The 12,443-nt window shown below is 47.7% G+C and overlaps 1 protein-coding gene across 1 annotated transcript; it reads left to right on the top strand.

Annotated features, from left to right (window-relative positions):
• Positions 1-6,879: 6,879 nt before the first annotated feature.
• On the top strand, positions 6,880-7,900 carry LOC105049540 (ATP synthase subunit b', chloroplastic). Its single transcript, XM_010929212.4, has one exon. It carries the CDS (start codon positions 7,027-7,029, stop codon positions 7,723-7,725), a length of 699 nt encoding a protein of 232 aa, XP_010927514.1. The 5' UTR covers positions 6,880-7,026; the 3' UTR covers positions 7,726-7,900.
• The last annotated feature ends 4,543 nt before the right edge of the window (positions 7,901-12,443 follow it).

Below are 12,443 nucleotides of genomic sequence, written 5' to 3'. Positions count from 1 at the left end.
CCGGCCAGCCAAATCGCTCCCATTGTCGCTCCGTGGCCCTTCGCCCAGTGGGGAGTCGACATTCTCGGCCCTTTCCCGCCAGCGTCGGGCCAGAGGAAGTTCATCGTTGTCGCCATCGACTACTTCACGAAGTGGGTCGAGGCCGAGCCCTTGGCGCAGATCACCGAGCGGAAGATGGAGGACTTCATTCAAAAGTCCATCATCTTCAGGTTCGGATTGCCGCACACCATCATCACCGACAACGGACGGCAATTCGACAACCAAGACTTCAGAGACTTCTGCGCCAGGTTCCACATCCGGCACCGATTGACTTCGGTCGGGCATCCTCAGTCCAACGGCGAGGTCGAGGTGACCAACCGAACCTTGCTCCACGGACTCAAGACCCGACTGAATGAAGCCAAAGGTCTCTGGGTCGACGAGCTGGGCTCCGTTCTGTGGGCTCACCGAACGACCCCCCGTGTCCCGACCGGGGAGTCGCCGTTCAGCCTGGCCTACGGGACAGAGGCGATGATCCCGCTCGAGATTGGCCTACCATCTTCAAGGGTCGAGCGGTACCAAGAGCCGGACAACTCCGAGGGTCGGAGGGCCGACCTGGACCTCCTCCCCGAACTACGAGACGAGGCTCAAATCCGAATGGCTTCATACCGACAGAGGGTCGCCCGATATTACAACGCCAAGGTCAGACCAAAGCTCTTCAGGCCTGGTGACTTGGTCTTGAGGAAGGCAGAAGTCTCGAAGCCCTTGGATCAGGGGAAGTTGGCTCCAAATTGGGAAGGACCCTACAAGGTTGCAGACACCTTCGGGCCGAGAGCCTATCGGCTGGAGACCCTTGAGGGGAAGCCCATTCTCCGGACTTGGAACGCCGACAACTTGAAGCTGTATTACCAGTGAATTTTGTAATTCAATAGTCGAATACAAGTTCAGTTTGAAAGTTCGGAGTCTTAACTCTTCGACTAGTGATCGGTGCTCATCAAGGTCAAGCCCCGACGTATTGACGTGGACCTAGCATCCACCTAAAACCAACGACCTCATCGTCGGTAACACATCGGACCCTGACAAGGACCGATGCATCTACAGTGATGGGAGTTGACACTCCTTCGACGATGCGTCGGACCCTCACAAGGGCCGACGGACCCTTATGAACGGGAGTTGGCACTCCTTCGACAATCAATGATAAATCGGACCCTTACCAGGATCGATGTATCCATATCAACGGGAGTTGCACTCCTTCGACTTTCGGCAACACATCCGCCCTTGACAAGGGCCGATGCATCTGTTGCGACGGGAGTTCATACTCCTTCTACGGTCAATTTTCGGGCCGAACCATCGGCCGACAGGCCGATCGGGCCCCGACCAAAGAGAGGCTAAAGGCCCACGCGACCGACGTCGCGACTCCCGACCGCGCCATGGCCGATCGAAGGATATTCGGCTTACCACCGTCTATCACACGGCGCGAACTCAGTCGCATCCACGACTTGCCGACCAATCTACGGCCGGCTGAACGACATTCGGCTTGCTACCGTATGTCGGAAGACATAGAACCCGACGCAAGGGCATGGGAACCCGACTTACTATCGTTCCCCCGACACTGCGCCGGACGACGACCGACTAAACGCATCTATGGAAGCCCGACTACCGAACCTTTACCAGGCTCGGTCGGCTCCCGACTCAACAGACGTGCCCGACTGACGACTTCGACTATTGGAAGCCGACCTAAAGTCGGAACGCACTCTGCTATCGGGGCTGCACAAGTTGCTGAAGTCCTACCGACTTACGTGAGTTGGTGACTTACCTAAGTTAGCGACTCACGTTCGACATTGCAGACATGTTCGACATTACAAACAAAGGGAGAAGGTAAAAGAAGATTTCATTCAAGACTTAAAGAAATTTTATTCATAGATAAAAGAAAGTTTACAAGAAAAGGCCGAAGCCCGATTACAAGTCAAAGCAAAACCGACTAATCGTCGGAATCGACGTCCTCCACTGGACGACGATGGGAGTTGGTCGGCGGATCTGCTCCGACTTAGCCGTCGGGGCCGACTGATCTTCGGCAACCGGCTCTGCGACGTCTTCGGCTTCCGCCCTGGTGGAGAGGCCTTCTGATGTTGGTCCGGCCGTCTCCTCCGTAGCTGGGGCCCCCGACTCTGGCAGGACCACGCCGCTGAGATCTAGTCCTGGGTACAAGCTCCGAACGGCTTCCCGAGCATCCTCATACCCGACTTGGTACGAGAGGTAGCCGCTCTCCAGAAGCTCTTCGCGGTACTCCTCCGAGTCCCGGAAGACTTCAATCGCCCGACCCAGAGCCTCCCTTGCCGACTCTGCCTCGGCTTTGGCGACGTCTGCGTCGGCCTGTGCGGCAGCACAGCCTTCTTCAGCCTTGGCGAGGTCCCCGAGACTTGCTCGGAGTTGCTCGCGCTCGGCCTCCAGCTCCTTGCCGACACTGTCTCGCTCGTGTCGGAGCCGACGGATGGTTCGGGACTTCTTTGCTGCGTCATCCTTGGCCGACTTAAGCTCCGACTCTAACGACGCCAAGGTCTCCTTGAGTCCGGAGACCTCCTCCGAAAGTGGGAGACCTCCCCCTCGAGTCGGTTCTCCCGATCGACCGACTGCTGAAATTGGTCGACAAGGATGACCTTCTCGGCTTCGAGGCCCGCGACCTTATCTCTCCAGGCCGCGCGCATGTCCCCGAACTTCCGATATCCGGCCTCTAGCTCGGATATGTTGAAGACCAACTGCACGAAATAAAGCCGACCGTTAATGAGCCGAACCTGCAAGGCTACGTTAAAGACAAAGGAAAGGAGAGTTTACCCGGATCATTATAGGGTAGAAGGACGACAGCATGTCGGAGACACGCTGGTTCTTCATCGACTCGATGTCAGCGGGAAGAAGGAGTGCCTGGCAGAGTCTTCTGGCCAGGTCGTGGTCGGCCAAACCCGACGCACCCTCGGGAAGCGGAAAGTCGGCCGACCCGCCCGCCGACCGACCTTCGTCGCCCGACGCCATGGGGGCCTTACCTCGGCTAGTCGTCCAGGCCCTGACGTCGGAGATCGACGGCAAGCTCGACCCCGACCGAGTCTCGACCGATGGTGTGGCGGTGGCGTGCGTCGGCCGCTCAGGTTCGCGGACCTCCTCCCGAACCTCCGGGGGCTGCTGGGCGGTCGGCGTGCCCCCTGCAGAGTCAGCTGCTCGTCGGTCGGGCGAAGCGGCTCCCCCGACCGACGGTCCCTCGGACGGGACATCTACAAGCACTGTCGGCACTGACAGTGCGATCACCGGCTCCGCCTCCGACCCGGTTGGTTCGTTCGGCGGAACCACGCGGGGCCTCTTGGGAGGCTGCGACAGCCCGGCACCTGCCGCCGGCCTCTTCCTCACGGCATGCTGACGAATGTCGGCTGCCGACAGTCGCATCCTCGGCGGCATATCTGAAAAAGACGACGAACGGTCAGAGCTGAAGAGAAAGGCAGAAAAGAAAATGGAGATGTCGGGAGAATGCAAACCGACCTAAACGGGGGACCGGGCTAAGGCCGGCGTCGTACAAGGCCTGCTCGGTGACGAGCTCACTCTGCTTCGGCACCGAAATATCCTTTAGCCGATGGAAGTCCTCCCGATCATCGGCCTCCACCCGACTGTTCTCATTTGGATCGGTTCGGAGATTCCCCCAACGGACGGGAAACCCCCAAGGGGCAGAGGACGACGTGAAGAAGAACTGGTTCTTCCATCCGTGAATGGACGTTGGAAGACCAGTAATGAAGGAGAGCCTTTTCCGAGGGACGAAGTACCACCACCCTCGGGCTTTAGGGTGGGGACGGAGAACAAAGAAAACTCGAAAAAGGGAGATCCGAGGTTCGGTCGGCAAAAGCCGACACAAGAGGGCAAAACTGACTATCAGCCGAACTGAGTTCGGCGCAAGTTGTGCCGGGCATAGCCGTAATAGTCAAGAATGTTCCGGACGAACTCCGGGACCGGGAATCGAAGGCCGGCCCGGAGATCCTCCAGATAGAAGGCCACCTGGCCCTCGGGCGGGCTGTTAACCCGACCATCGGCGCCAGGGGCGAACAGCCGAAACTGCTCCGGGATGCGGTACTGCTCCCGGAGCCGATCGACGTTCGGCCCCGAAAGTGAAGAAGCCTCCACCTCCGGGGACGACCGAGTGTCTTCGGTCGGCTCTCCCGACCGACTACCTTGCGGGGACGTCCTAGCCATGAGTTCAGGGAAATGGCAAGGAAGAAAGGAAAGAAAGAGGGGGAAAGCTACTCTAGCCCTTGGAAGGAAAGGATCGCAAATGGGGGACAGAGCGGAGAAGTACCTGGAACGGAGGCTCACGCGGGCAGAGTCTCGACTGTAAAAATGAGAAGGGTAAAAAACCATGTGGGGGTAACTTTGTATATATAGTGCCCCCCAACGGTCGAGATGAAGGCACGGCCAACGAAGGCTCCCCAGATTTCGCCGCGTGGCGTCATCAGGGCCGCCCGACGGTTCGACGCACCCCCCTTCAGATTGCGCCACGTCACCTCCATCCGCTCCACCGAACGCGAACCAATGGCCACACGCCACGTGGCGCGACGGGACGCGACGTTTGGTGTTCCCGAAGGGACGGCGGGAATGACGGTTCCCCTTCCCGATGGGACACGACGGTTCCCCTTTCCGATGGGACACGACATTGGCGCCAGTTTTATCGCTGACGCCAGCGGGACATCCGACACGGCGGGGCGTCCGACGCCGACATGACACCTGACGCTGATAGGACGAGACGTCTGATGCCGACTAGACGACGGACGCCAGCAAGCCTCTTGACGTTTATGAGGCGCCTGACACCGCATCAACCGGCGGTACGGTCGGATCCTCGCGTACGACGAATCCACTCCTAGTCGCCAGCTCACCGTCCGACTTAGGAGTGGAGGGGGGGCAACTGTTGGGGGATACCGACCGACCGACCGACCAACATCCCGACCGACCGCCCGACTGACCGACGGGCGTACCGATCGATTGACGGTCGGACCGACCGACTGACGGAGGGACCGACCGACCGACGGCCGAGGGCGCCCGACTGACGGACGCCACTACCGGTCATTCAATGGTCCATCGCCGGCTAGGGAGATGTCGGGCGTATCTTTCCGACCGACTGAGCCCAGAGGCCTGATGGCCGACTCACGGAAAGCTCGCCGACCAATGGAGGGGCCCGACACCACTCAGCTGGCTACCGACTTTGGGTCGGTCGGCTCCTCCAACCACCGTACAGCCGCCAGACCTTGTCAGCTCTGACAGCAACATGCGGCACGGCCATTTTGGGGCATTGTCCTGCCAGGGGCATTGTCAACCCTGATGATTTGACAGCCCCCATGGCGATGTGACATCTTCACGGCGATCCTGACAGTCTACAGTGAGTTGACAGTTCCTCACTTGTCCGCGCCATTAATGACGGCGCCATACCGTGCTCCACTATATATATACCGGGGAAGGCAACAGTGCAAGGGATCGATCCGCTCCGTCTCTCCCAAAAACTCAGGCTCGCTCATCTCTCTCTCCCCTCTCTCTCTCTCGATCGAGCTCTCCGTCTACATTTCACTATTGCCCGGTCACCTCTCTGACTTGACCGTCGGAGGGTCCCCGCCGGAGCCGCCTCCGGTCAGAGTGGACTTCTCGTTTTTGCAGGTGCACGCTTTCCGACGATCAGACGACGAGGCGATTGGCCGCAACAGCTCTCATTACTGTTATTGCCACAAGGCTTCAGAGGAAAGTCGGTGAGATCGGTGCTAGACCGAATTGGAGTGTTGCTGAAGACCAGATCGATATAGACCACAACTGAACTTACAAAAGAAGTCTTAAGACCATTAGGGTATCCTCCAATTTAGGACCCTCCAACGATTAAGTCAGTCGAAACCTTAAGAATGAATAGTGGAATAGAAAAGCTGAAAGACAAGAAAAGAGATTTTGGATGAGCAGAATGATAACTCTTATTCCTTTCAGTGGGGAGCAGAAAGAAATTTAACAAAGTTTTAGCTCTATGAGTTGTGACTTACTTTATGGAGAATATCTTGCTCTTTATATAGAGAGAGCTTGCTTAGGCTGTTAGACCATTAGGAGAGTTTGTTAAGCTGTTAGTTTGTTATAACAGAATAGAGATCGTGAATTGTTTACCTACGTGATGATTAGTTATAGTATAGTATAGCTGAAAGACAGCTGCTGTTGGGTTGGACAAGAGCTGTAAGGTAACCGTTTGTGTGTTAGGATCACATCAATTCGGTACTGATGTCCCTTATGATAGATCGCAAAATAACCGAGCTGATCATTATGTTTTATCAAGAATCAATTTTGATCAGTTCAAATTAGTATAGAGTTAAGTTGAAGGTTTAGGCAAATCGATACTTAATCGATTTGATTTGAAAATGTACCAACAACTGTAATCCATAAACTTAAGCAAAAGTCTCGCTGCATGTCCAGCTATTATAGCTTCCATTTTGATCAACAAAAATCGAATCTCTGAATCCCCGTCTCATTGATTGGCACACCAATTCCCAAGATACTAGGTGCATATCTCTTAACCTTATAACATCCATCCGCTCCCAAGTTCTGTAAGGATTTCAATAAGATGGTATTCATCACGAGTTAAAGTGAAATGGAGTTGAGCCCGGATGTCACCAAGATCACCCTGTTTTATGTTATTTATCATAACAAGATAACGGGGGTGACCGAAATTGTTATAACAACCTTTGTACCGGTCATGGACTTACACCACCATTATATAAATACAATCATTAAAATGACGTCCATTCAATTTCTTGATAAAAAAATAAATACTCAATATTTCAGGTCTCAAACAGAGAACCGACCCTGTCCAAAGCCCAAAGCCCAATCCAATATGTGGCAAAGATTAGGATAGGGTTCTTCCCCGCGCTCCCTCCATTCATCATTCTTTCCCCTTCTCTTCCCTCCTCTCATCAATCCCCATTCTCTCAGTCCCTTCCCTCCTCCCGAAGGCCGAATCCCAAGGAATTTGAAATCCGAGGCGAGCTTAAGACCATAAACATGGCGAGCACGGTCATGGCCTCCTCCTCTTCCGCCGCTACCTCCCAAGTCCTCTCCAATGGCAGAAGAACCCGCCCTCCCTCTCCCCTCCCACTCATCCCCAAAGTCGTCGTCGCGGCCGCCAAATCCGACTCCCGCAGGACCGCTACCACCAACAAAACCTCCCTTCCTCGGCGCCTCCTCGACTCCCTGCCCCAAAAGGCAGCCGCGATCGCCGCCGCAGCGGCAGCCGTATCGCCGCTGCCGGCGCTGGCGGAGCAGATGGAGAAGGCGGCGCTGTTCGACTTCAACCTGACCCTTCCGGCGATCGCGGTGGAGTTTCTGCTATTGATGGTGGCGCTGGACAAGCTTTATTTCACGCCGCTGGGGAAGTTCATGGACGAGCGGGACTCGGCGATCCGCGCGAAGCTGGGGGAGGTGAAGGACACGTCGGAGGACGTGAAGCAGCTGGAGGAGCAGGCGGCGGCGGTGATGCGGGCGGCGCGGGCGGAGATCTCCGCGGCGCTGAACAAGATGAAGAAGGAGACGTCGGCTGAGCTGGAGCAGAAGCTCGCCGAGGGCCGGAAGCGAGTGGAGGCGGAGCTCGCCGAGGCGCTCCAGAATCTGGAGAAGCAGAAGGAGGATACCATCAAGGCGATGGACTCCCAAATCGCCGCCCTCAGCGACGAGATCGTCAAGAAAGTCCTCCCCATGGCCTGACAGGTGTTCGATTGTTTGTTTGCTACCCCTCTCCCCTTCTACTTCTTACCTCTCCCTAACTCTCTCCTCTCCCCTTTTCTTGGTAACATCCTCTTGCTCCCCTCATTTCTTGTTCGTATAATGTATTGCTATTTTGAAATATGAAGTCAAATTGCAACGGGATTTAAGGGTAAAATTTCCGACGTGCAAGTCTCCGAATTCAATGACGTTACCATAAAAAAAATAATGATAAATAAAATAAAATAAAATAAAATAAACCACTTCTGTGCCAATGGGCTGTCAAAACTAACTCATTTTATCTTTTTGATTGAGATAAATTGCGACCATTCCAATGAAATGAAATGGATCTTACCGCATACATGACTACAGCCTAATCTTTGTTGGAGAGGCAATTTACTTCTACATGACATGGTTCTAGTAGGATAGGTTTTACCTGACTCATAATGGATCCAAAGTGGATATATATAATGATAAAATCCATTTTAAATCTAATTTTAATATATCTATAACTTCTTGTAAATATCTTTATCAAGATAAAAAATTAATTTATATGCAAAAAAAATTATAGCTTCGCTGGATCCGATTCATCCAATCCATCCTATCCCACTCTGAGATTCTACTATGTCAATTCCATCATGAGGCAAGAGGCAAATATGGAGCATTTACAAGTAATAGCCTATCCAATCCATATCTGTTCTATTATTGCCTCTAAATTGATAGGAGCTTAGATCCGGTCACTTAAAAAAGATAAACATCTAATTCCACTCAATGTCAGCTTTGCATCAACATGAATATTATAATTTCCAGTGACATCCTTTGGAAAGGGCTTTTTAGTTTTAATAGCACGAGCAAGATATGCTCATTTGCTTCACCAGGTCGTGGGTACGATAGAGAAATAAAGAGTTTCGAGTGATAGAAAGTTTGAGTCTTTGATGTGCAAATAGAAATCCAATTCAATTTAAAAACTTAAGCGGTTAAATTCTGAGCTCAATCACTAAATCTCACATCCAGTTCTCAACATTTTCACTCATCCCTCGAACCCAATCCATTGCTGCTCTTTAATCAAGCTCCATATCAAATTACTTTTGAATGCAACAGTGTCGTGGCTCCACGCCAAAAGCCAAGTTTCACTTGTATGTTACATGAGTGCACTCTTCCAAGAACCATTTCAATCATGGGGCCACCTGTGCATTGAAATTATTTCTTCTTTTGACTACAACTTAAGTGGCTAAGAATTTACCTTGATAAAGTATAAACAATAGATTTGAAGTGTTAATATTAGAAAATAAAAGTTTCAGCATCCAAAGCCAGCTGCATGAATAAATATCCTGGCAAACCAAAAACAAAATATCTCAATTTAGAAAACACAATAATCATGGAGGGTTTTCTCTTTTTCCCACGTTCGGTACAAAAAAAAAAAAGGATCGTGGTTGCCTATAGGTGTACTCAGCTAAAAATAAAAGTATGTTTTTTAATTCTATAGAATGAAAATTTTATGATCTTTAGAATTTATGAAGTTTGAGCCATTGGATGATCTTTGGAAGTCGCAAACTTACATGTGCTGGTTGTTCAGAGATTCGATACGAAGAATTGCAGATTAAAAAAAAAAAATTACAAACAGAGCAAAATTCATCAACAATCTGAATTATGTCGATTCTATATTCTTAGATTTTAAAACAAATATATGCACGCCAAGCATAAAACATTTGATGTGGCATGCAAATGATAAGTTCGCTGACTTGAACGCCTATACTTAAAGGTACAAGAAACAGATTACTTTGTTTAAGCCTCTCACATCAGAAAGACTTCTTTGATGGGGATAGGTCTTTGATAGCCTCCCTAAGTAGAATTAAATAATAAAATCAAAAGACAAGACTCCTCATGTTACACATAGTTGGTGTGCATTATAATGTAGATGTTGGATTAGTGCAAATTTGTTCTGTCTTTAATTTTTTATCCTCTTTGTCAAATAGTCTACTTAAGAGCAGTCTTATGAATCTCAATTTCTACAAATCTAGGGCCAAAAAATTTCCAGGGCTGGTAGATGATGTAAGTCAGTGCTGATAGCATGGGGATCTTTAGATGCAAAACAAATTGCACTAATTTTTGGTTCCATATGGATTTTCTTGATGCAATAATGAAGGAATTTCCAGATGGTTTTGAACCTGTAAGATGGGAGTCAGAGTTGCGTTTAGGGGGGAGCTATGGAATCAAGGCTGGCTATTAGTGTAGCCCATTGCTTACAAGTTATTCCTCATCTTTTTAATTTTTTTTTTTTTTGATGGTTTTGAGGCATGAAACCTGGTGTATTTTAAAGATATTACCTACTGAGTCAAACATTTTGTAGTTGAGAATTTCTATTGCCATTAGTTATTATGACAAGTTGTGGAAGTGAAAAAATCATACAAACTTTTGAGATAATCTATTCTATGTCTCCAATATACTTCTTTTATCACTTCTTATTGACTAGCGACCAACTCTACCCTTCTTTTATTTCTTCCCTCTCTTAAACAAATCCATGTTCCATTTCATATGAGGGTAACGACATCGCTTAAGCAACTAAAGTACATTGGTTTGTTGATTGTTCAAGTAAGTCACTTCTATTATCTCCCTAACATACCCTTTTTTTTTTTTTTTTTCTTTCTAGGAATGCCAATTTACCAAGCCACTTGTGAGCAATTAGTGTTCCGCGTGATGATAAGAGCTTGCTCATTTTAGCAAATGACTTAGACTTAAGAATTGCTATACCCACCATGTCCAACTCATATTTACACAAGCATGTTTGTATATGTAATATGTACTGTCCAATCATCCCTTGATACTATTAAACTACTCTATCATTTTGTTTAGTAAATATAAAAGTAAATCTAATGGAGGAATTATTATGTTTGTTACTTCAAATCAAATTTATAGCCGAATAAAACAACAATAGTCATTGCGAAATAAATATAAATCATAAAGCTCCTTTACCAAGTTGAAATTGTTGTGGACTTCCACCTCATCCTTGGCCAACCAGATCTTGAGATATAGCCAAGACGACCAAAGGTTGGCTACGACTGTCCTAAAAGAATTCAAGGAGCAAGATCTCAATTCAGTTGGTTGTCCCAATACAACAAGATGACTATTTCAGATGGATAAATATTCTCACAATCACAGAAAAATCGAATGAAAAAACCTTAACTAATAGGATTCAATCACGTCCTATTAGATGACTCAGTATCGCAAACATAGAGTGTGATTCTCGCTAGCACGATCTATACACACTTTTTAGGAACAGCCAACGCCCCTAGCGTAAATAATTTTTACTCGTCCTCTATAAATAAAGGGAAAAAGGGACATCGGAGGAGTTCTCGAAAGGCCTAAAAGCGCTCCACTACTTTTTCTCTATGTTTTTCAAGTTCTATTTAATTTGAGCATCGAAGGATCCTCATTAGAAAATCATTCGATTAGAGACTTCTTGCAGGCTCAGCTCTAGCACCCGAAAGGGATCTTCTTCAGTACCTCATCTCCAACCGAGGAGTCCACTATTTTGCCTCCATCCGAAAAGATCAAGTCCAATCTCATTAATTTTAAATTTGACAAAATTATCATTAATCTTGTAATGGAGCCATTATCAAGGAGCCCAAGCTTTAGAAGTGTGCAAGTTCATGTACAATCTACATTTGATGTAACCACTCGCTTAGGATTTAGCTCAATCATGCCCGTAATCACTATGATTTATAACATTACATGTTTGCTACCCTAACTCCTTTGACGGCATTCCGATGATTAGAGTTTTTGCCCAAATTTGTCCATCTTGATCCTATCTCTCTACAGGAAAAGGGAAATATATGAATCAATTAGAAAAAAATATGTGTGGCTTTATGGATCTTCAAGTGCAACTCAAGGTGGATTCTATGGGTTCAGAAGTTATATTCTGAAAATAGTTTAGCAGAAAAAAAATTTTAAAATTTGAGAAAACATAAAAAAATTAAAAAATCTAAAATTTTATAAAATAATAAAAATATTATTAAAATTCTAATATAATTATTCATATGAAAATATCTCTCTCTATCTCTTCTCTCCAGAAATTATTCTTCTCTCACACTTATCTATCATTGGGTTGATCACCACATACCTATTCTTTCCTACAATCCTAATCTCTCCCTCTCTCTCTCTCCCTCCCCCTCATTTTCTTTTTTCTTTCTCAATTATGAATTTATAATTTTTTTTTTAACTTCAACGTATGATTTTTGAAAGTTTGTCTCCTCTCAGGTTGAGCGTGAAAAATCTAATTTTTGATAATAAAATATCTATGCATCATTAAATGATTCAAGATGGATTAAGATCTATTGTCCATAAATTGTGTGAATAATGAGCCTTATGTGGTTATAGGCTATAAGGAAAAAAAAAAAAAAATGAAGGATATGGTATTCAGAGCAAGCTAGATTTCTCCAACTCAACGTTGGAGAGAATCTCAACTTTGATATTAATATTAAAAATTTTAACTAGATGTTATATTAAATATAGAAATCATTTTTTTTTTTATATTTATCATTATTTTTTGTAAATTTTATAATATAAAATTTCGTATATTCTTTTATAGGTCATTATGGTTTCTGTTCGATATAAATGTGAATATATATGTTAGCTGCTAATTCGCCGCCCGGTGCCTCTGGTATCCCGTCGTAGAAAACGGGGGAGGGAGGTAAAAAAACGTTTCCCATTTCACACTAACG

This window comes from Elaeis guineensis, chromosome 16 (genome assembly GCF_000442705.2).
Source record: "Elaeis guineensis isolate ETL-2024a chromosome 16, EG11, whole genome shotgun sequence".
Lineage (NCBI taxonomy): Eukaryota > Viridiplantae > Streptophyta > Magnoliopsida > Arecales > Arecaceae > Elaeis > Elaeis guineensis.
This window is presented reverse-complemented; position numbering and strand designations above follow the sequence as displayed.